The 26,275-nt window shown below is 32.9% G+C and overlaps 2 protein-coding genes across 7 annotated transcripts in view; one reads left to right on the top strand and one right to left on the bottom strand.

Annotated features, from left to right (window-relative positions):
• Nucleotides 1-21,718, bottom strand: part of LOC100745699 — a 55,348-nt gene extending 33,630 nt beyond the window's left edge. Inside the window, exons 1-14 of one of the 6 annotated variants that reach the window (XR_004461751.1) lie at nt 21,514-21,716; nt 21,310-21,443; nt 21,078-21,235; nt 20,824-20,989; nt 20,487-20,742; nt 20,265-20,402; nt 19,556-20,176; nt 18,861-19,507; nt 18,674-18,775; nt 18,526-18,569; nt 16,473-16,548; nt 15,427-15,799; nt 15,147-15,212; nt 189-1,133 (exon numbers count right to left, since the gene is read on the bottom strand). Coding sequence is in view for 3 of the 6 variants with exons in the window: in XM_024367680.2 (XP_024223448.1) it covers nt 18,480-18,569; nt 18,674-18,775; nt 18,861-20,176; nt 20,265-20,402; nt 20,487-20,742; nt 20,824-20,989; nt 21,078-21,235; nt 21,310-21,443; nt 21,514-21,538 (2,385 nt within the window). In the remaining 3 variants the exon portion in view is untranslated. Of the gene's footprint in view, nt 1-188; nt 1,134-14,766; nt 15,800-16,472; nt 16,549-18,437; nt 18,570-18,673; nt 18,776-18,860; nt 20,177-20,264; nt 20,403-20,486; nt 20,743-20,823; nt 20,990-21,077; nt 21,236-21,309; nt 21,444-21,513 lie in introns of those variants that run through there. The other 5 variants (XR_004461752.1, XR_004461750.1, XM_024367682.2 and 2 more) reach the window with 5 other exon arrangements.
• LOC117151660 lies at nt 10,213-13,954 on the top strand. Its single transcript, XM_033320747.1, has 4 exons — nt 10,213-10,628; nt 13,201-13,372; nt 13,453-13,527; nt 13,628-13,954. Exons 2-4 carry the CDS (start codon nt 13,258-13,260, stop codon nt 13,801-13,803), a joined length of 366 nt encoding a protein of 121 aa, XP_033176638.1. The 5' UTR covers nt 10,213-10,628; nt 13,201-13,257; the 3' UTR covers nt 13,804-13,954.
• Nucleotides 21,719-26,275: the final 4,557 nt, after the last annotated feature.

The raw sequence follows: 26,275 nt of genomic DNA on the forward strand, positions 1-26,275 counted from the left end.
ATAATCGATGAAGTACTTGATAGAAGAAGCAGGAAATAATACGTTATAGACAAGTAGAAGGACGACGTACTTTTATATGAACGATTAAGCGATCAGATGTATCTTTGTGTAATCAATGCAAAATATGTTAACATTTAGTCGATATGATCAGATGATCGTTCTATCGATTAAAAATATCATTGAGGATTGATCCATCAAAGAACAACGACAGATCAAAATTTGCAACCTTCTTCAGTGAATTTATTTTAAATTGGCCAAACAGTTCTTTCGTTTACACATTGTTGTATACATTAGTGGTTATTTGTAACATTATTGAATTCTATTTTTAACATTGGATGTATTTTTGATATAGCATTTTCGTAGTAGGTTTAATATTCCAGTCTAAGTGTAGTATTTATACGTTGTTCTGTTTAATTTTAGAATTCTTCTGATCTAGTGTATTTATTATAGTACTTGCTCTGTGTTTCGCAGCAACGTTCCTTTATATTATTGATTTACTCTGACATTTGTACTTTGCGTGCCTATCTTTAGTATCAGTTTCACCATCACGTACGCCAATCGATCACATTTTCTACCGTGAAATACGCGATAAAGAAAGCTTGTTATTTTCCATTGTAACAGAACGTTATCAACGTTCGTGTTACACGTCAAAATGTTACATTGTGTTTCTCCCGGCAATGTTTCGCATAATTTAAGTAAAAAATGCGTTCAACCGAGCATTTCGTATGTTAAATATAAATTAAATCCTTAATCTACGTATTATGTACGTACTTTTAATTCAACACATTGTGGATCATTATTATCGCGCTCAAATTGATTTACTTCAATTTGCACAATTAATTTCTTCAAGAGTTATCATTTGAGAGATTAATAAATACTGTTGCACTCAGTTCACATTCGCAAAGGCTTCCGTGCAATTCGCGTTCGGTAACTGGGTGCCACACCCTTCCGTGCCGCTTCCGCCCTTCGTTGAGAGAAGTTAGTAGCAAATTGGAGACTCCCTTGCCTTTCCTTCCAGTAATTGGCAAGCGATGCACTGGGCGTTTTTCTCGGTCCGGCCCCGATCCGTAATTGCATCCGACCAGCGAACGGATCCACTGTGCACACGCATAGATGGAGGCAGGCCATGCTCGCTACAAAACGATTGAGAAACTTCTAAGTACATTGTTTCTCTTCCAATAGCCGACGAACGAATATCAATGTTCGAACGTCCATTTGTAGCGAGCTTATTGATGGTCGAAGTTAAAGTTCAGTAAACAAGTTGTAAAACTTCTAATAAGTCGATTAATGTTACAAATCGTCGTTGCTTAAAGAAACGTTTTAGGGTTGAAATTTTCATACTAAGAATCGAATACGTGAAAGTAAGCGCGTCATAGTCAATCGGTAGAATAAACGAAATTTCCTATCGTCATCGATACGTTCAACTAACAAATTAAAATAAGACAACTTCCTATTAACAAATTAGGCGACCTCGTCAATAGTTTTATGTTAGATCGATATTTATACAAATATACGTTAACGATGTTACGAATTATTATTAAAATTATTATGGTTGTTAACAAAAGCGATGATTAATTTCAACAAATTTCCCTTCCATTCGTAAGTTACAAACGTATTACTAGACTGCAGCTTTTTACATTTCATGGATTTGTGAGGAATTCAAGTGTGCAAAAATGTGCAGAATGCACGTACTGTGTGAAGATATATAAAATATCCAAGATAAGTACTTCTGTTATAATAGTTGGGAAACAAAACGTAATCTCTGCCCAGGTACCATTTCACCAGTGTTTTACAATATGAATTTACATAAATGTCCGTAGTCTTATTACAAAAATCATTCACTTAACATTCAACTTAATTAAGTTTCCTCATAAATCATGTCACCCGAGTTATACTGAATAACGCGCAAAGAAATCTCTCTATTCCCAGAGGAACAAAGAAAAAGGATTAGCAAGCGACGGAAAACTATCGGTGAGAAGTTGATGGTCATACTTGCGCCCTGTCATTTCACAACTCGTAAAAGCTGCTCCTTCTCCACCTTCTTCTCGTTCTCTTCATTCGGTTGATTATTTCACTGGCGGATCGTTGGCCGATGACAGGTGAAGCCAAGTTGTGCAAGGAAGGTAATGCAAGAAGAGATTGGAAGCGATCCATTCGACCGGATATAATTGTTCCGTTACTAATTGACTTTTGCGGAGTACCTTTTGCGCGGATCCAGCCACCTACTTGCCTTCTTACGTTAACAAAGCTGATTTGCTTTACCTTGGTCTTCTGTAATAAGCGTTAATTCGAAGAATAACTTGTGCAAGTGGATCTTCCTTATTATAAGGAAGATATAACTGTCGATAGATTGTTTCTGTTTTAGCTCGACAAGATTTCATTATAGAACTTTCCGATCGAAACAGCACATATTTAGAAAAGTACAAACGTGGCTCACCTAACTCGACTTTTAGTTCTACGTAACGGGCTTGTTAAAGGAAAGAATATCTAATAATAATCTTAGCTTTTTTACCATTGTCGATGTTTATCTAGAAATCGAAGATGAAACCGGGATTCTGGAAAGATCTTCGTTCCTTCGACAATGAGATGTGTAAAAAGTGAGAGCAAAGAATGAAATAGTTAATTCAAAATAAAATAAATAGAGAATTTATCTTGCGTAGTTAAAAACATTCAAATGATCGTATGTTACTAGATATATCGTTTATCTATCATTCGTATCTTCTGTTTGATTCCAGATCTTATAGAAAGAGAGCTTTATTTCAGAAAGAAATCGAAAGTCTATTAACGAAATTCAACTGTTTTTGATTATTTATAGCATAGGCGTGAATAAAATATTTGTAACGGCAAAGTTTTGTTTCTTAAAGAATCTACGCCTTACACCTCATTGTATTTCCAATGTATCCATATATTATGCTTCACTAAATAATGATTCACGTTACTCTGCTTACTTTCGATACGTCGTGCTATAATCGTCGTTACAGCTCCCACGATCTGCGTATATCGCGATCAATCGACTAGAACTATCGTACTGGTGATTAGGTATCGCAATGACAAAAATTCGAGGGGAGTCAAGTAAAAAGATCACGCACGTGATCATGTGTGCCGCGTCGTCATGTATTATTAGCAGGTAGCTTGTTAGGCGGTCGGTTTGTGGATAATGGCAGGTATTACAACACGCGACCGTTATTAACCCCTCGGTTGGTCTCCCTTGCTCTGTCACGACCCCCTTTAATCTGTCTTTATTTCGACCCTGTAGCCGCGGCTCGTTCACTCGATTGAGAGGAACACCCTACCAGACCAGATATAAATCATTATTCATAATAAGCTGTCGCGACAAAAAATTTCTACCGACAGATCTTAGCTACGCTAAATGATCGCCGTCGTAGTTGTCTCTCGCCCCACCGGATGACTCCCCACCGGTTCTTCAGAAGACCTCGAGGAGATCATCGCGCGATTAAAGGACGCCGCCTTGTGAGAATCCAAACGTTCTCTTTTAAACTCATTTTCAATTCGGAACTTCTGATTTCTAGAGAGACTAAGCGCCATCCTATAAAAGTAGATGAAATTATCGGAGATGACTGTTTGACGTGACTTAAACTCCGTCTATACTATATATATAGTGAAACAATTGCCTTGAGCATATAACAAGTTGTTTTTATACTCGAGCTGTACGATACATTCTTATAACTTGTTCTTATATAATTGTTGTATCTTTCTCATATCTTATATTCTTATATCTTTTGATTTTGTAACAAGTTTTTATAAGATTTTGTATCTTTTTTGTTAGTAATGGTGTCGAGTGTTAACTCGACAGTAGTAGCTTAGGTGATCTAGTCAAAGATTTTATTCCTTGCCAAATTTGATTTATAAATGATCATAAGAAGGCAATGAGACGTTGCAATTAAATATTCATGTACCCTTAGTAACGAAATGATCATTTTATTATTTAAATTGTGAGATACAAAGATAAATGTTTTAATTCACTATGTGTATATTTGACTAAAAATGAAATATGAACAAACTTTCTAAATTTTCTTTATAGATTGACTTTGTATCAAACCTTTTTCTAGAAGCGTAACATAAACTTCTAACTAATTTGTTACTAACTCTCAATAAACGCAAGTGAAATATCTAACGAACAATCGATACCGATTCTATCCCATTCGCAACAAAACTGTACATGCTAACAGATTTGAAACACGGCATTCGTCCAGTTTATTTGAATCTTATAATCTAGTAACAAGCATCGACGACCGCGATCAAGAATCATATTCCCAGGTGGTTCGAACCCGGCAAAGAACACGTCTTCATTTTAGCAGTTCGAAGGTGGTGGTGACATTCCAATGGACTAGGACGCGGGCCGAGCGGAAAAGACACGATATTCCCGTGCACGTGGAGATCGATGTCCTGGAGAACGTGGTCTTCACTGTCCTCGTCAAGCAGCACCTCGTGTCCCGATCATCTTCGTCGTGTGGGTCCGAGCGTGCCGGACATAGCACCGCGTCCTCGCGATCGCCAGGGTTTTGCCGTTGCGCGACCCGAGTTTTTCGCTCGACTCTCCTCTGGCGGCAACTCGAGGCTTGGCAAGTCGGGAGTGCATTACACGCAATTAGACGCCAGGGTGGCCCCAAGGTATGTCCGATAAACGGTCCTCCTCTTCCCTTCTCCGCCTACCACCATCGCCTTTTCCTTCACGACTCTCTTTCTTTCTTTCTCTTCCTTCTTCTTTCTTCCTTTCTTTCCTCCTTTCTTTCCCCGTGCTTCTACCTACACAGGTCTCTTTTCATCTCTTTTACCCTTTTCGTCTCTTCGTCGTTCCATCTCTTCTCTCGCCCCTCTTCCATTTTGTCGCAGATTTCTCAGCCGTACGATTTCTCTTCCTGCACCTTCCAATACCCGTGGAGCATAGCATGAGAAACAGACTCTGTGCCAAGCTTCGGTTCGTCTCCCCCTTTGCATCATTCCTCCCCATTCCTGCCTTGTCCTTCTTTCTCTCTCGGTAGTTCTCCCTGTGTTTGCCGTTTCTTTCATCCACAAAGGGGACCTTTCCTTTCGGAGCAAACGTCGCGGACCTATCATCCGCAACTCTATGTAATTCGCCGTGAAAATGACCATCATGAACTTTCAACCCCGCCGTGTGCGGCTACATATTACTTAGGCACTTGTTTTACAATATAACGTAATGTATATATGTACGACTTTTAAAATAAGCAGGAAATATATAATATACTCGTTCCATATCAATGATATATATATTCTCCATATAAAATTGCAAGATTCTAATAAATGTTCGATGTTGGTCCAAAAACTGGAATTTAGATTTATTTCAAATTTGACGTATTTATTTCTTCCTCGTTATTTTTAATATATATTTGGAAAATGAATTAAAGATAATAAAAATAAACAGTTGATTTATACAGTTGATTTATAATATTATACGATAGATAATAACAAAACTAATAACATAAGGACAATGTCCCATGGAAAAGAAAGAGGAATAGTGAAATAAATTTCGAATTGAATATGTACTATCTGTTAATTTAAAAATAATATCTCCTATTAATTTGCGATATTATATTGTATATATCGAAGAACGATGATACAAGGACAATGTTCTCTAGAGAAAAGAAAGGAATCGTGAAAGTCTGTTACACGAATTTCGACTACAACGTCGATCGTCTCGTTCTAAGAAAATGGAATGACATATCAACGGGCTTCAGACGTTCATCGCATTAAAGACTATGGAAACTGTAGACAAAACCAGAACACGTTTGATTCGCTTGAATAGTACCTCCCGACGACAAATACAATTGTGGTATGCGTGTCGCAAAGTGAAAGAGGCGAACAAACATAGTATCGCCTCGGTCTCCGCAAAAATGTCCAACTAATTATATTTGTGCGTGTGCGAACACGTGTTTCACGCTTGTACGGACAGTCAATGGAGACTGTGACTATCGTCGAACAGGTTGGCACACGGTCCTGTCGTTGTACAAGAGAGGCTGGTACGCTCTCAGAACAAAATGGGAGGAGACGAGAGAACGCAAGAAAACAGCTCATAGAAGAAGTACTAGCACCGTTTAAAGCAGGATGCGAACAGACCGGCGCGTTCTAAGTGTAATTACCATTGGCGCAATTAATTTAGCTAAAGAGTCCCGGCATTAATTTACAATGTGAGTCTCCCTCTTTCTGATGTCCTCTCCTCCTCTACTTAATGCCCTCGTCAACTGTAGCTGCCTGCATCGGCATTCCTTTCTCGCGGTTCTCATCGATGTACCGTCGTGAATTTCATCCGATTTATAAATCATCGTCGAAAGATCGAGCCGTCGATAGAACTGCGGTAAACAAGCGTTCACGTTGTAACAATGATAATTGACACTTATTACTGCATTTTTCTTTACAATTATCAGCTGCTTTCACAACGTATAAGGTTTTTATCCAAGTTTTGTGTGACGAATCTATGTTTTCAATCGTTTAACGTTTGGTAATTTAGCGTATAATAAAAGATCAAAATTAATAGAAGCTAAGAAATTGATAGATGAAAATGGAAAAATATTTCAGCGAGCGTAGCGAGCATTAAGATCAAAGATCAAAGATAGAAAGATCGTTGTGTATGAAATATCGAACTGAAACGATTAATTAGTAAGAACACATTGATCACATTGATCTTTATTTCTCATATTTTATAAGTGATAATCTAAGCGTTTTTCTTTTCAAAACGCGATTTATCTGTGACCTTTTATACAAACCATTTTCGAGGTATTAATTTTCAGAGTTGATATCTTGGTCGTTTAAAGATGAAAATAATGTATTATACGTATAATATATAGCCAGTTAATAATATTTGTTCAATGATTTAATTATATTAACAATTAATCTATTTGCTTGCGCTTTTATAGAAATTTTTGTAGAAGTAAAGCAATTCAGATATATTTTGGGGACTGTTGCGTTTCTTTTAGGAATTCTTACATCTGATAGACGTTAACAACTTTACTACGTAGCTGAACGGCTAAAGAAAATGGACAATGTAACTATCCAAGCTTGACTGACAGAACCAACTTTCTTCTAGTTTATAATCTTGTTACAGCTGTGGCAGATAGAAAGGTGGAACATTCGAATAGCTTAAAATTGCGATCTCTACACGAGATCAATTCTTCGATATTCACTGCAGAACACGTGTCTCTTCCGATTCTCTACTTCGATCACCTGGTACTTGAAGTATCAGCTGCTGACCTCTTATTTCCCAAGCACTTTATGTATTACAAGATAAGTTACCAGCTTTCGATTTAATATCAATCATTTAATAACAACTTGATTCGTAAAATTTGTCATTTCGTTAATTTTCTATTCGTAAGAAACAAATATTCAGAAATTGAGTCGGATATAGACTCACCATTTTGTATTTTTGATCGTACCAACATTCCTAACAATAATTTATACGTTGCACGTAATATTAGATCTATCTAATAGAAGATGAGTTTTTTTTCAGAGTTGCCAAATCTATATTTTACGTTGTCAATCTATATTTCTATATTATAACTATATTAAATCTATATAATCTATATTAAAACAGAGTTTGACAAAGGATGTAAATTCATACATATACACAGCACAGCAGTTAATAAACGACTCTAAGACACAACTCGACAAGGAAGGTTTTATTCGAAAATTTCAATGTCTTGTTAACCCATTGCTGTAACATTTTGTCGGTTTTTCTGCATGGACCTATTTTAAAATTAACCATTTATTCCTTTGCCAGTGACATCGAAAGTCAAGCGTAACGAAAGAAACAGAGGCAGTTTGCGTAGCCTGAAAGAATACTAGAATCTTGACACACCTTTAAAGCCATGGGTCAGTCATTGTGAATGGTGAAGTACCGTGAAAAAGATCACGGAGCATTGTGCCCAGCACTGGCTTTACAACTGGGCGGGATGACTCCTAAATATTTTACAACTGCCTTACGGTCCTAACACAAACGGCCGCCCGTCAGGACGCCCATTTTTTCCCTTCTAACATCTATATAATATTTCACCTGGTGGGACGTGCTCGTGCCTTCTCTATAGAATGCGAACAAGACAGCTATTTTGTCGCACCACCTTGATGCCAACCGATTTCACGCAGTCGCAGCTTTTCTGCCTGTTATTGCCGTGAGGCTTCGATTAGTTGCTTGAGAAACTCGTACACCCAGTTCTGCTTTCATTTCGACATTTTTCTTACAATTTCAATTCAGCGTGGTCTAGAAGAAATCCGCAATTCTCTTCTTACACGATACAACTCGATCCTACATGGTTTAGTCGGAGATTTCGATATGATTTGGAAATAATTTATTATTTATACTAGATTTTGTTTGGAACTGATGAATTTTTTTCTTGGAAAGCTATTCACCGTTTAAGAACGGAATCAGATTGTAATGATATCGTTCTTGGAAAACTGTTTTATATAAGACGTTTCGTACAAACATTTCGTATATTAGAAATAACCCATTTTTCCCTTTCATCTTCAAAATACCAACAATACGGCATGTCTCCCGTATTCACCCTAATACATTTTGAAGGACAGAGACCTCTTATTTTCCATCAAGATCGCACGTTTGCTGTACGTTTGCCGAACGATCCGAATCCAGCCATAAATTCCCGGATGAGGAAACGTTTCGCGTCTCATTCGTTAAAGAAGTCTGTCGAATTACAGCGGAACAGCGGAGTTGCGACAAAAACCGTCGAGAAGAACAACACTGCCGTGGAATGGTTGGGAAGGACGAAATCCTCGGTGTGGACAGTAGACCGCGTCCACGAGGCGCAATCACGAGCACGGTCCATTGGCATTGGCCGGTGGTCCAATTAGCGCAGCATCCGATAAACGAACTCGCGGCAGGGTGGCTGTGCAATTGCTGGTAAGCCGCCATATAAATTTCTTAGTAGAAGCCGGTCTCTGTACAAGCAGCCAGGCTAACTGTGCTGTATACGCCGAGCTGGGCTTTCTTGCGTGCTCGCGCGATACTCGCCTCGACCGGGCGCGCTCGCTAAAGGGTATTAAATGCCTTCCTTCTAGGCTGACCGATGATTCTGCCGACGACAGTTACTATCTGGAATTTGCCGCTTTCCGTCAAACGACCAGGAGCCACGGACCGAGGCTGTACAGTTACCCGTTGCATGGCGACAAAGCACGCTTTTAAAACGCGGCCGTCGCGCTCTGCACGCAACCCTTCTTCTTCTTGCTCTGTCATTGCCCGACGCTTTGCCCCTGTTTCGGACTTCATCGTGTCGCTTCGATCGTTCTACGTTGTTTCGGGGTAAATGTGCCAGAATGTCGGTTTATGCAGATGTATATGATATTTGATAAAAGAATTCCTAGGTATTATTCGTACTGATAAGAGTAGTGTACGAATGTGAGACTTGAAGACATGGGAAATTCGAATCTTTCTGCTAAGAATTCGCTTATGTTTTGTCAAGCTCTATCAGGCTGCGTTATTAGCGCGTAGCTTTAATCAACCTGCGCTTATTTGTCAATAATTGACAACAAATGACGCTTATATGGCATCAGCAATTATTAACACTTGACATATTACAAATGACGCCAATGTGGTTTCAGCGGCGATCGAAGTGTTAATTGAGTTGTCACCGTTTTGAGAACACGTCTTTTGTATTTTATATTGCGATTCATCGTCGTGAGTCATTTCAGACAATATAAGGTTTCGATAAAGAGTTGGAGAAATTGGTACGAACGTTTCAGCTTTGAACCACCAAACTTGAAAATAGGACAGCAACAGTTACGATCGAAATTCGAACAGCCACAAATATGTCCTCCAATCATCGTGCAAGTTTAAGATTTAGAATTCTTATAGATTTCTTAATAATTCCCTAATATATCTCTTCTACTTTTGACTAATATTTAGGTACGCAATTTTATTATCGATGGAAGAAAACTAGGTTTTGTAAATATTTCTCACATTAGGATAATTACAGGTGACACTGAGAACTGCCAACTTGGCAAATCAACAAATATGTAAATAATTTTCCCAGTTTTGTTATTTGTATGAACTATAATAACGGAGCAACAAGTTACGACGTTCCTATTGAAAACTATTTCTTATTTCTCCTGAATTCAAGGCGTAAGGATATCAAAACACACATAGTTTTACGATTTGTGTATTCGATTATACTAACCATGTCAAAGTCGATAATGTATCTATTGGTAACGTTAAAATCTTTTTGTTTTACGTTAAAAAATATGAGTAGGAGGATTTGGCCTCTGGCCAAAGTTTCTTCTTCCGCTCGCTATTCAGCCAAGTTCAAAGTAACCCGCGAATAGCCTTTCGTTATCCTACAACCAACGAAGATTGCGAAGATTTTAGTTTGCAGTTTGGCATTCGCCAATCATCGCTACGTTCGTGGATCGCACTTCTTTCATATTCTTCGGTTCGATATCTTCGCGGCCGACGATATTTTTTTTTATATACGTACCATTGATTTGTAAATTAGTGTGCTGGGTGTAACTTGAGGACCAGCGATGTTGATTTTATGTAAATTGCATGTTGCACAGCAGATTATATGAATAGAGTGATTGAGAAATATTCCGTTGAAATCCTTGAAGAAACTGCAACTCGAAGCCACGTGATGATTGTGTTATAAAACGTAAGTTTTCTTGTTCGTACCTTATGTTTATATCTTATTTAATAACGTCACCAATACATGTTCTTAATACCGTCGTGTAAATTGTGCCAATTTTTTACTATTTTGTGATATAAAAATTTTGATATAAAATTGATGTGACATTGAATTGACATTTAAGATTGCGCAACAATGTTATAGTACCGGTAGAAACAAAGTTATGATGTATAAGTTAAAAATGTATGCATTTATAGTTAGACTATCGTATGTTTTGCATGTAACCGGCGTAATAAAACTGCGTAAACCGAACAGGAATATTACTCTGACCATTTCCTTTCATCGCTTGAGTGAGATTGTCTTTTTCTTGGCAAAAGAATACACTTATTCCGAAGATTCATATCTGTCTATCTATCGATTTCTAGAATGTTATTTCATTTCTTCTACGCACAATTTTGTCCTTCCTGTAAATAGCTACCAAAGTAAATGTTGGTAAATACTACCTATAATAGCTAACTATTAAAATCTGAGAAAGTTGTATTTTGAAAACTTATATTATAATTTTGTCGTGCAAGAAATCCGGAGTTAACTTCAAATTTCCAAGGAAATAGTAGTATCAGGTTATCCGTTTTGTTATGTATACACTATTTACTTATTTATTAATCTGGTATAATTATTATATTATTCATATTGCACCAGCGCCATATATGTGACTTTCAATGGCATTAAAAATAAATTTATAGTCATCAAGAATCTTAGAAGTTTATGAACTATAAGAAAGGGTTGAGATTTTTAAAGATTGAAATTTGCATAGCAGTTTCTGATAATTGCTTAAACATCGTAAACAAGATAATAAGGCGTTATCAGAGTTAAATTTATCGTGAGTTGCGTTTGTCGAGTTTACTTAGAAGACTTACAAAACAAATAGCTTACTTTTTTACAAATAGCAATATTACTTTTTATTTATAGCTATAGCTATATTTTATAGTCTTTTATTTATAACTAATGTAATCTGAATATTTTCTTAAAATTCTAATAAATTAAAAATATAAACGATAGATATTTGCAGATTTTTTAAATCTATTAAAGAATAGAAAGTTAAACTTTGTTATTGATAAACTAAGAAATTGCTTATAAAATTTGAAATCGCTGTATTTGTAAAAATTGTATAACATAAATCTGATAAGACTTTATTGATTGAAACTATTATTATTATATATTGCAATATACTTATAACCTGCTAACATGATCTACATTAAATCCAAATGTGCAGATCTGTCTTATGAAATGTATTTTATTTAATAAAAAATATGCATCTTCCTGACTGTGCAAGATTGCACAAGCAAATATCGTTTATGCAATCAGTATGGATGTAGAAGAGATAAGTTTGTGTCATATGTAATAACTAGGTCAACAGCATACAAACTAGCCATTAGTAATTTTATAAACGGATATACTTATCACATTAAATTCTTGAAATACGTCCAAATTCTATTAGCAAAAATTTATTATGACACTGTATTGAATATGAAATACTGCTATGTGCAAGAATACATATTATGCAGTGTCTCATATGTTCCACTAAACTACATATTTGTACTTCTGATATAAAGAGAATTATAGATTGGAGAAACAAAGTTTCTTTCCTTAATAAAACGAATAACTTGAGAAATAAATATTATCTAATATATTGATATTAAAGAATGTTAAGAAGAGAATAATAAAATAAGAATATTAATATTACAGAACTTAGAAAGCAGTAAAACTTCTAGAAGTAAGAATATTTATATTAGGGAATTCAGGAAGGAAGTTAAGACTTTGTTTCTATAGTTTAATGCACAGGGTAATCCATTATTATAACCTATAAATGTTTATATTTCGGAAAGTAAGTAGAATGGAAAAATTTTCTTCAAGACGAACACGTAGATTTTTTGTAGTGTTCAATTCTTAGCTCTTGAAATCTCGCTTTGGTAGTATTCATCTTCGTTTAGCACAGAACCGAATTGTTTGTTGCGGAAGGTCAGGAATATGCATTTGCGTTTTCTTTGCTTTTGAAACGTTAGAATTGGCCAACAAGAACGAAACTAAAACCTCGAAGGTTTAATACAAATAATGCAAAATTTATATTTACCGTAATATTTAGAATAATTAGTGACCATTCTAATAGATGATAATTTGGAGTACTTTAGCTTTTAGCAAGCATCTTTTTCATATTTTACGTAAATAATGTAATAGCGTGAACAGTGGTGCTAATAAAATGAACATATGAAATATTCTCATGATTTCCATATCCATAGATAACAAAAACAATTAAATAGTTTCCTCAAATAAGAAATTATTTATTAAGTAGTATGTAATATTGTATTGTATTAGATACTGAATGTTAATAAATTCTAAGTTAATAACAAACATGAGTATTCTAGAATTCTTCTTCTAAGTAAACTACCAACGATTGAAAGAAAAATATAGTTGAAGAAAGATACAATGCAACATTCGATCAATCAAAGAACAATAATAAAGTGTGGGTTTTTGTACAAACCAAAGTTAATAACATTGCAACAGTTGTATTAACGTAAATTTTGTTATTATTTATTTTTAGCACACATCTATTACTTTCTCGCCGTGATTCACTTATCCACAAATACACAATATCAACATGGATATGGAGGACGATATAAGCTCAATCGCAGAACAAAATACAAGATCACCTAGACGTAATAGACGTAATAGAATATCTCATAAAACAAGTATTAGAAAATTTCTCAGAAATGGTAAGTAAATCTACATCAATAAAAAAGTTTCAAAAATTTGCGACTAAATAATATGCTTATTTGTATTATTTTTATCCAAGTTTGGCGCAAAATCGAAGCCGAGATTGATGGAAAAGAATACAAGAATACGGATGACAATGGGGACCACTATTTCTGTAAGTGACTATGTTTGCAAGTGAAATTGTATAATTCAATAACAATTTTTATATACGCATTTTAATAGATAATTTGATATTTTATCAATAAATATTACAGTTACAATACTTCTTTATTTTAAAAATTCTTCTTTATCTGTAAGTGGTAAGAAAGAAATTTTTTGCGTCGAAGATGAGAAGACAAATATGCAATATAATATTCATCTAATATTATTATATTTGCCGTGTAAAATGTATCGCTGTCTAACGTATATAATTCTCATTTATAATATCTAATTACTATATTTATACAAGTTTTAGAAATAGATGTAGTTGTTACCTATAGTTGGGAAGTAAAACTTTGTAAAATAATTTATTCTTAATATATATTCAGAAGTTTTTCGGGCGTAATAAATAAAAATGTCACTGAATGGAATAATAGACTCCTTAAGAAATAAATAATTTACTATTTAAGTTCATTAGCTATACAATAATGTTTTAAATATTATATAACAATATTAATTCTTAAAATGCATTCAGTGAAAATAACTGTAATTATATATCTCGAAAGAAACGTTTAATATGCGTGATACTTATAAATCATAATACTACAAAGTTAATTAATTAATGTCTTCTTAATTAAATTTTAACTAAAGCAAAATACAACTAATCCTAATAACATTTTATAAGAAATTATAGCAGTCTATAATAAAAAAATTCTAAAAATAATAGCAGTATCTTATAATTCGTAATTCCAATTCCAAGTTGCATCTAAATACGTGAATGAGGCCCTAAAACGTGACGGAAAGGGTTAAACTTAAAAATCCTGAGCTAAAAAGGTGATATGTATCGATCTTTTATCTAACGGGCTAGTGATCTTTCAATTCGTATTTTGAAATTTTGTTTTAAATTACTAGAACTCTTCACTCTACTTCACTAGTTTTATAAATTATTGAAACCTTATCATTAAATGAAAAAGGTTGTAGATAAGCAACAAACTTATTTAGAAAAAGACAAACTCACTGCAATGTAATATTTAACACTACAGTAGACGTAAGTATCCATAAGGTAAAGTATTCATAAGCGATTCCATCATCAAAGCAAAATTTGTTGCTTTGATTTTGAAATCTGCCTTTCGCCAATAAATTATTAAATACAAGTCTTCTTGTATTTAATATCTGACACATGACGAAAACTGAACTTTCATATCGTTGTGAGTATTTAAAATTATACTTAAACATAAATCAATCACTCAAAATATTACGGTAACACAGATGTAATATTTATTGCAACGAAATTAGAGAATATCGGATTTCTCTATTACAAAATACGCAATTCAATTTTAACATTCACTTATGTGATAACTTCTGTAAACATCAAATGTTACTTTGAAGCTATTCAGTTTATATTAATACTACTGATATAAAATTTTAATCATCAGAAAATACAATATACAAGGAGATTCTATCCTGAACTAATGACTAAAATACACAAAATGTTACCACACTACGGGTAAATATCTGTGGTTCTTATGCTCACAAAAAGGTCTACGTAATATAACCAACCAGTCGTGTCGATTCGAATCTTTCGCCCTACGATATGATTAAGTGACCGGAAGAATAAAAATGCATGCGACTTACCACTAGGTGCGAAGAATATTGTTATTAGTATTATCTTTGTCCGGGAAACATCATGAAGGCACCGACCTGCATAATTAAAATGGTAGTTGTAAAAAATCTTTAACAAAAGAAAGATGGAACTTTATTACTTTTAGAACTTTAGTAAGAATAAATGTTCAATCTAAAATCTGATTTTATTTCAATAAAGAATAAAAATTTGGAACTTCACTAAATTACCTTCATGATTAACAGCAGTTTAAGCTATGAATAAGATAAAGTGGTATATAATATATATACTTACAGTTCTTGGTTTTTAAAGAGGTTGGATCCTTTTGAGGGGAGGGCTGATTCTAATACCGGAAAAGAGTATTTAAAAAGAAGAATATATCTGTGTGTTGTGTGTGTGTGTGTGTGTGTGCGCGCGCGCGCGTGTGTGTGTGTGTGTGCGCGCGCGCGCGCGCGTGTGTGTGTATGTGTATAAAAAAGATAAAAGACTATTAACGTGCTCGTTTAAATTACAAGCGACGGACAAACACTGGCGTTTAAATTCGCGTATGAATTCTGATTCAATTTATGATCACTAAGAACTATCTTAATCTCAAAAATATTGGAGATAACTTCACGTAGCAAACACTGACTCTGCTGATCACATTACACACGACCACGAATGTTCCCTGAAAATGAATAAAGGATTATATTAGAAGAAATTTAGAAAAGCTATATACACGTGTGTGTGCGTGTGTGTGTATGTATATTTGATATATATATCAAATGCCAGTTTGTGACAAAAACAGTTATATTGCGTAGTAGCTAAAAATCATGTTTGTCAAGGATTGTCAATCAAGAATACTTAACCATGATACATATAAAAATCGTGATCTACTAGCAATCTACTGTTGTAATAGCATCAATTACGGATTCATCGGAATTTTATTACAAACTTCTAATTTTTACTAGTTATCATAATATACCGTTAATCAACAATTATTTATTTAATAAATAAATAAGAATATAATATGTAAATCTGATACATTTTTACACACACAATTCTACTTTACTTTTTAATATGAGATTATATATTAAAGCATCACATTAATACAATTATTAAGGATATTAAGAATTATGTTAATTATATTCGACTATTCCTTGGCCTCTTAAATCATACAGTACGAAAAGATATACATCAAATTCATTTTGCTCTTCACGATATATATTTCGCCTGCTCTATTTTTATCAACTTCCATGATTGAATTACAGATATGTAACTTTAATGTTTCTTTAATCTAATTAATAGACATATTCGACAATGTAGAAAGAAATTTTAAAACTAATAATTTTAATTTTTACCTAATGGGATCTGGAAGATGTTCCGTTTCGCTGGACTTCCCGCGTAAAACTAACGTTTCTCCAAGACGCCATCAATCTATCGACCACGAGAAATTATATCGATGACATAATCGAATATCGCGATATGTAATTAGTAATTAGCGATTGCACACTCTATAGTTTCACTAGTTTCACGAAAGTGACGGTCTTTAATTCTTTTTTTAATATTTATATAGACAAAGTGTATTTTTAAATTTTTAGACATTACAGTTTTTTAAAAAGTTGTATATATAAATGTATGTATTTAGTTAGCTAGTTATAAGTTCTTTGCTTACAATTAGAGACAAGTAAAGTTTACTCCTTTCGAGTTCACTAATTAATTTTGATTCCGAAAGAGCGTTACATGTTGTTACATCGGATAATTCTGTGCTTTAAATGCTGTGAGATTTAGTGAGAAAGATGTCAATTGATAAATGTAATTTTTTTCTGTGATCAAACTTCAAGTTCTATGGCTGCAATTCAAGCTATGTAAGTACATACATTCATACATATATACACATATCTCCTATCATTTATATAACTCTATACTTGTAACATCGGCACAACTGTAGTAGTGAGAGTGCAATGCATATATGTGACGTGTGTTGTAATTTTACGCTATTGGTGTTCTCTTGTGGATCCTAGATGATGTATGTTAGATTTAAATGAATAATGCTGTACATATTATCATTATAGAACCGTTTTCTTATTAAAATATAAAAACATAATGTATTTGATTTTCAACATATATATACTATATATATATATAGTATATATATGTTGAATATATACTATATATATATATATATATAGTATACATATATATATAGTATACATACATATATATATATATATATATATATATATATATATACGGGAATGTGTTATGTCCGGCTAACGTAGAGGAAAGAAAGAAAGGACGTTGCAGTAGAGAAGAATATTTACATTTTTTCTGCTTCGGTAGTTTTACACGTTAAAATAAATAAGGGCTTGATATCGATAAGATAGCTTGAAAAAAAAAATATTAAAAGAGGTAAAATTCGTCTAAATAGAATGTTTATTATTTATATTACATACCTATATTACACATGACGTAATTTTACGTCAACGGCTGTGAACGCGTCAAATCACGCACTGCATCGTCGGAATCGCAACAATCGTTGCAACATTGTACTTTTCGCATCGGAACTTTTATTCGACTCGCTGTCTCTTTCCTGGCGACGTTCTCGCGTTAGAGACATCATCGCAGCTATCCGACTCGATATTCCAAACCACCGTGATGTATCGATACAGGTGATACGAAGTAAATCGCTCTATACTATTATTGCGCATGAAAAATAAATAATTAAATAAGACAGGACGCAAGGCGATGACCGAGGAGTGTTTCGTCCTATCGTTAGTTTTTACCGTGTGATTTCCATTCGCGTCCTCGTTTGCATTCACGATCGCCCCGATTGATTTTCCACCACGTCTGCGTTCGAACGAATAAGACGAACACGAACTCGAAGTCGCAGAGCCGGTCGAACGTTTTCGTTTGTTACAACGGTAAGTTTGCGCGATTTGATCGAGGGTTTGACACGGAGCAGTTTTGCAAACAGAAACGGGCAAATAGAGGCGACGTACGAAGCGGAATACCGCTTCTCATGCGCGATATATTACAGTGTAATTATAGATATTGTCGTTAATAAATTGTTTTTTATTTTAGCCATTGGTTATTTTATTGAATCGCGTGTACCGACTCGACCGAGCATTCGCGCTTTTCAGATCGTTTATCGTTGCTTTTCTAGATCCGTATCTTTATCTTAAATACGGTAATTCTTAATGTTTAAGGTACTCATGAAATTATTTTAAATAATAATATATTATAAAAGAAAATAATATAAATTAAATTAATATAGAAATTACATTTTCTTTACAATTCGAATTAGAAAAATAATATTCTCTACAACATAAAAACATTATTTCGAAGTTTAATATAATTTTTATATTTTAACACAAATTCTCATTTGTAGTATTATATTTGTTCCATACATACATATTATCGATTTTTATCCTTTTCTGAGGAACTATAGCAGGAACCTAAATTAATAAAACTTATTAATATTTCTTATTATTTTTAATATTCTTACATTACTTTCAATATTTCTGAATAGAAAACAGCCTAAAAGCATTTTATAATTTACCTTTTTGAACACTTTGAAATTAAGATGAGCTCGAAGTGATGAATTACTTTTTAGTGCGGAACTTATAACATTTTGTGCTTTATGTTTCCTTTTTTCTTTTTCCTGAAATTTTGAAGTAAAAATGATATACAGTAGAATCCCCTACTTTAGAATTTTTTAATGAAATTTATATATCTATTAAACTTACCACAGAACATATAAGAGAATCTTCAGGTGTATTTAGTGGTTCTGTTGTATGTGGTGTAATTGAATTTTCTGAACATGTCGTTTCTTTATTATGCTTTTTCTCTACTTCTAGTGTTACAGGGTGCACATTTATTAATTCTATTTTTTTATTGACCTCACACATTTCTTTTAAATTTGTGGCAGCTATACGATTATCAGTTAATCGAGCTGTTTGTTGCATTTGCCTATTTTCATCTCTTGAATTACTTGTTTTAAATATATTATTCAATGTATTATGTATGAAATCTTTATTAGAATTCGTGTTATTATTTTTATTTTGCTGTACTGGTTTTAGTTCAATTTCATCATCACTTAAGATTATTACTTCCTTTGATTGTCTCTTATCCTGTACATTACCGTGTTTGTGTAAATTCTGGTTATCATGGTTAGAATATCGAATGATTTGTGAGAACATGTTAGGAAAAGTCGAATTGTTTTCATTAGATCGTATATCTTGCATACTTGCCTCTGTTGCTGAAGCATCAGGAGTTTCGTCTATGTATTGTAATTTATTACATTTTTGCTTTCTTGTAGGTTGTGTATCAGCAAAATTTGAATTTGATTGTAATTCTTGGCTACTAATGCTGCTCAATGTTTCAGGAATAACACATTGTCTTACTTTCACGAATGTTGTTTTCGAAAGGTTGGAAATTTCTTTTGGTTGTTTAACTTGCACATTTCTCATTGTTGCTGAAGCATCAGTAGGAGTTTCTTTTATGCACTGTATTTCATTATATCTTTGTGTTCCTGTTGGTTGTGTGAAAATATAATGTACATCTGATTGTGATTCTTGACTACTGATGCTACTCAATGTTTCAGGAATAACACGTTGTCTTATTTTCACGGATGTCGTTGCCGAAACGTTGGAAATTACTCTTGATCGTGTAACTTGCACATTCTCTGTTGCTGAAGTATCATTAGGAGTTTTTCTTATGCATTGTATTTTATTATATTTTTGCTCTTCTGTAGGTTTTATGACAACACCACTTACATTTGGTAATGGTTCTTGACTGATATCCAATGTTTCAGGAATAATACGGTGTTTTACGGGTGTCGATATCGAAAACGAAGAAGTTGGTAATGCTGACACTTTGGCTGTTTCGTCTTGTGTATCAAGATTTAAAATCTCACATGAATCATTCTTTCGTTCCGATCTTTTTAAAAGCTTTGCGAATTTATACATAGGATTGCAATATTTTTCTGTCGAACAATGCAATATTGCAAGACAAATTTCAACTTCAGCTATCATTCTATAATTATTTGCTTTCAATGCTTGTTCTGAAGAAGAAAGCACAAGATAATTAAGTACATATGACCAATAAAAGATAACGCTCAAATTATTTTATAATGTGTAATAATCACTTACGTATTGAATGATATGTACAGAAAACATTTTCTGTGATCTGTGTTGAATCATTGTCTGAATATTGTAGTACAATCACGTTTGGGCTACAAAATTCTGTAGTTGTTAGGTTTGCTCTTTCAAATAATTGTGGTATTCCACCTAAAATATATTTTTTATTAAAAACAGTATTTAATATTTTATTCAGATAAGTCATGGATACAATTTTCAATTTTTGGTATTTACCTGCTATTCTAATGATTTTTTTATATTTCCTATATTGAGTTGTACTAAAATGTATAAATGTTAAATTTTCAAATAACGTCGTTCTTTTCTTGTTTGGAGAAATCAATACCTTTTTTTTAGCGATTAATGGTTCATTAATTGGTGGAACAAAATTATTTGAATCTGGAAGTTGCTGACCATTATCTATTGCAGATTTAACTTCGTCCCAATATTTCATTGTCACTATTGGTAGAGCAGAAGCCATAGCAGAGGCAAGCTGTTATATATCCAAATTAGTAATACACATTCGATTAGGAAATAAATTACCCAAATTAAAAAATTTTCTCAGGGAAAATACCTTTAGTGTTAAGATAGCATTTCCTACTGTTAAATAAGTGGATGCCCTTCTCCAATCGCTGTCAGTAATTATTACACCATCAATTTCTTCCATCAATTGTTTTAATCTTTCTATCTCGTTATCACATAAAGTAGATACTGTTGTTATTATAGGCACATTTATCACCCTAATATGTAAATTTCCTCCATATAGAAGACTTATAATTATATGTAACATTTTTAGATAAAAAAAAAAGTAAAAAAACCAAAACTTACTTAAATACATGGTTCTGTAAACCAAATCTTATTGTATCTTGGTGTTTTAAAATACATTCAGTTTCAGTTAGTTGTATTATGTCATGTTCATGAAGGATAAAAGTACCATATTTTGACTTTAAGTCTTTTAGTTTACATATAGATGTTGGTTCAGTACTCTGAAACAATGTAAGAATTTTTATTTTGTAAACAGCATTTTCTTATTATATTATATTTTCCTGTTTAAAAATACCCTTATCTCCTCCAATTTTGTAACGCTAATTGAGGCATGTTCCTTGCTGATTGATTTATCATTTGGCAAAACAATGTCAGCTTTCTTCCTGCCGATTAACGTCTCTTGATTTGGTTTTAAATATATGCGGACACCTAAACACAAAAGCTGGAATAACATTGTCATTTATGATTGATCTATTACTTAATCGATAACAGAACGTACCTTGTTCATTAACCAAGTACCACATTGTAATCAACAATTATAAAGTTACACTTAATTGACTTATTTCACACATCTACAATAAGTTGACTCGCTCATAGCCTGGCATACGGTATATTGGTTAGGTATGCATGTTTATACCATGGATATATATATATATAAAGATAGAGTGCGTGCATGAACGAACTGGAAAAACGAAGAGGGAATAGAAAAAGAATATGATATTCGTGCAGTAAATATGATAATGTAACACTAATCAATGAGTGGCATCAGTTTTTATGCCTGATTAGATAAAATTAATGATTAATTAAATTTTCTTTGTATCAATTCAGTGTACCAGTTCATCAGCTCTATTTAATACAAAACAAGGAGACCTTTATTAAAAATTTCTTTTTCTTCAAAATTCAAAAGGTTTTCATTGCAAACAAAGTATAGATGTAAAATAAAATAGACATAACAATATCAGTACGCTGTTAAGTATGAATCCCAGAGCCCCGTTGGTATTTCTATTTGTGATCTTACTAATACACTATAGAATAAGATTATAACAATTTTATAAAACAATGACAGGGATTTAAATGTTCAAATTAATTGTAATTATGAAGTTATGAATATGATATAGACTTTGGCACATTTGATTTAAAATAAAATAAAAAATAACAATACGAAATAATGAATTATTTTAACAAATTTATTATTTTTATTTTAGAAATAGCATAGCAAAAGTAACTTAACTTATATATACGTACATTCATACATTTATAAATGCATATGCATTTCTTTAGACTGAGCCGGTAATATCGCATGTGATATGAAAATGGTAAGAGTAGTTTCACAATATCGTGAATAGAGTCCGTTAGTAGTATACAAATTGTGATCGAGACACACGCGCGCACACGCTCGCGTATGAATAAAAATAATTTTTTATCTTCTGTAATATTAATCTTTATAATAACGGCTGGTAATTCGCTTAAAACACAAATTAAATATATCGTACTTTTTGATATTTTATAGATTTTTATTTTATGAGTACATATGTATGTGTTTTTTAAATAATTGTATATACTTATAAAAAATACATTATAAAATCGCAAAGCAGTTTGTTGAATACGTAGTGTTAAATTTGAATGTAAATCAATTATTATCGTTAAGAAAGACAAACACATATTATAACGAGCGCATCTTCCTATAATTCGACAAATATATCTTGAGTCATTATGACCTCAATATGCTGCATTTGGACTAAGTAAGAGTAATCGATAAATTTATATGACATCATGAAAATGGAGTACCTTTTTAAGAAGGATAAATGGTTTAATTTGCAATTCTTAAAGGTAAATTGTAAGGATGAAGTTCTGTTACATATAAATAATTTTAATTAAAAAAAAGCTTCTATTGATAATAAATAACGAATGTGTTAAGGAATACGAGTACACTCGTGTATGAATGTATATTCTAGGAGAAGACAGGAATACAAATTTTAATAATTATAGTTGAGTTGCAGACATAGAATGCAAGATGGAAGTTCAGGGAATATCCTCTATTCAAAGAATTTCTCTATAATAATTCATTCTCTTTTTTCTCACACATTCTCTTTTTTCAAAGAAATACATTTCATCAACGGTGAAAGGCAATAAGATCAATGGATTATTTCTTTTTATTTCTATATTAATCTTTTCTCCATGATCTCCTAATTGGTTAATATATATTTTAAATATTAGTTTCTACATATACATGATAGATTTAAATTTATGGAAGAGATAGCATTTAATGTCAGTTTTAGTTTTCTGGGAAGGAAGAGGGTGACAGCAGTCAGATAGGTGGAAGAGAGGCTGTTTGAGCACAGCAATTTCCTTCTTAGCTCAGTTTACATAAAGGTTTATTCTGTGATGCTTTATTTTAAAAACTTCGACAGTGTAAGCAAAGATATTTTAATACAGAGATATGTTTATATAAAAACGTGTTTATGGACATTGGTTAATAAATCATGATTTATATTAAATTTCAACACATTTTACGCATCATCTTGTGTAATTCTACTTATCAGAATTATTTTTATTTCTTGCTCTTATTTCTAATTCATTTTTTCAGTTTATTTTTAAGCGAAACTACGATCTTTGGAAAATAAATGTCATAAAAAAGAATAACGATACAAAAATATATAAAAATTTTATTGAGGATATGTAGAGTAGTCTTACATTTAATAGAATATCGGACACAAATATTAATATACCTTCATGTTACGTAATGATCCTCGACGAATTGCTTCGCGAAGTCCATCTTCTTGGCTTATTTCCTACTACGAAGAAAGGAGGTTAACAAGCATGGAAGTAACGCTTCATGTATGTAAATGGATCTTCAGTAGGCTTAAACTGAAGAGCTCGGGGCTGATTTCGTTGTATGTACGAATATTGATCGACTCATTAAAAGTGTTTTCAACTGAGACAGCGCTATTCGAAATGCCGTACAGATCTATATATGTGTTTGCGAAAATACTATGTGTTTAACTAACTGAAAGAGAGTTAACGAACATTAGGGGTGCAGATCATGCACAAATTTCCCGAATGTTCAAATCGAGATACTAAATCCAATTATCGTTAAATATTCAAACAGTACAACAGCTGCATATGAGTTCGTAATTTGGTATCGTAGCATCCCTTCAAGTTGCTTATTCATTTAACCACCGAAGTATCCGATTCCGAGAAATCATATTTTAAGATAATGTGAAATATTAGATAAGTTATTGCATAATATGAAATGGTCGATTTCATGAATATGTGAACTCATTTAGAAATTAGTTACTGATAGTGCTATTAAGTAATATTTATTAGATATCAATTTATGTTTGAAACTAGCCGAACACATTATGATCCGTATTTTGTCCATTGTTTTACGACAAGAACAAGATATTTACATATATACAATGATTGTTACGGTTAATTGTGTTTTATGAGTACTTATAGCCGAACCATTTGTATTTAACTATTAATCAATCCCTAACATTCCAGAAGTAATATATGCCAATATACAGGGTGGTTGGTAACTGATGGTACAAGCGGAAAGGGGGTGATTCTACGCGAAAAAAGAAGTCGAAAATATAGAATAAATATTTTTCGTTTGAGGCTTTGTTTTCGAGAAAATCGACTTTGAATTTTCGCTCGGTACGCGTGCGGTACGTTATAACGGATCTCATTGTAGATCGTTGTCTCGATGGAAAAATTTAAAAAAGAAAAAAATAAAAAGAAAATTTTATTCTATATTTCCGATTTCCTTTTTCGCGTAGAATCACCCCCTTTCCGCTTGTACCACCAGTTACCAACCACCCTGTATGGATATTTAAATGTATTTCCAAAATTAATGTCGATATACTAATTTTTTACCAATTTGTTAAGTCATTTAAAAACTTAGATCTTCGGTATATACGTAGATCGATAAGTTCGGTTGTCTTTTAGAGTTATCAGCAAAGGTGCATTGTCCTTGTAAGTCGGGCGTTGAAAGTCATTAATTAATTCACATTTGGTAAGCATGTGCATTTATAGAACCCTAATTCCCTTAGCTATTGACATATCATGAACCTGAAATTGTGTCATAGCAATTAACGAGACCGTTGGCTGGGTAGGCATCCAGAGTCTGATCCCTCATGACCCTTCTTGTGTTATACATCGCTCCCATGTATTTTATGGTGAACAATAGATACAAAATATCATTCGTTTGTTCTGTTATCGCTTTCTTATTTTGTATTAGTACTTAAAATTCATTTCCTGTCAGAAATGTTTTTATTTTAAATAATGACGACTATCTCAAATACATTATCCACTGATTTCGTTAACTTTTTCAGTCATTTTCTCAAAACGGGTAAAGATAAAATTGTAACAGTTTCGTCGATAGTATTATTTAAATAATTGCTTCGACACAACATATGCATCAATAACAAGGAATATTAGAGAAGCATCAAACTCTATATAGTTAGAATAAACGAATAGGAACAAAAGGTCGTACTTGATTCTTTGGTATAAAAAGATCGACATGATTTTCCAATACAAAAGTTCGATGCGTCATATTTACGTTTATCAATTTAGAAAAATCGCAAAACGTTAATATAATCTACAGTTTAATAAGTGATTCAGTTTTACAAAGTTTACTTCGATTTTTTTTTTTGTATTTCCGTCGATTCCAATAAATTCAAGAAAACGAAAATACTTTTTGATGTAAAAGGAATCCCTCAAGGGATTGGCATTGACCTCTATCGTATTTCAAAGTGTTCACTCGAGACGTTTCTTAATCTCGCTGTTCTATGCGACTGAAGCTTGATCTACTTTTATTCGCAACGATGAAAAGTTCTACCGTACTCGACAACGATCTCCCTGTTATGCAGGCTGCTTTACACAGCCATAGCTTTAGTCGACACTTTATCACTTTCATCGCCCAAGAAAACTTTTGCAATTAACGCAGTGTCAGCTAGAGAATGTTAATTTGACCGAGTTACCGACGCCCTCTATACGGTGAATACCATCACTTTATTATTCATTTTCCTGATGTGATTGCTATAATATTTTCAACAAACGATCCTCTATCTTTTCACTTTATCTATCAAAAATCACAATTTATATGTGAACGAAAATTATTAATAGCATGATGCGAATAGGTTTAATTTCTCGCGTGTATATGTCGTGTGGGATATTTGAAATTTGATCGTGGAATTTACAATAAATTATTATTGTTACATATCAATGAGACTTAAATAATAATTGTGGAAAGTAATGAA

Source organism: Bombus impatiens, unplaced genomic scaffold (assembly GCF_000188095.3).
Source record: "Bombus impatiens unplaced genomic scaffold, BIMP_2.2 scf_0344, whole genome shotgun sequence".
In the NCBI taxonomy this organism is placed as follows: Eukaryota; Metazoa; Arthropoda; class Insecta; order Hymenoptera; family Apidae; genus Bombus; species Bombus impatiens.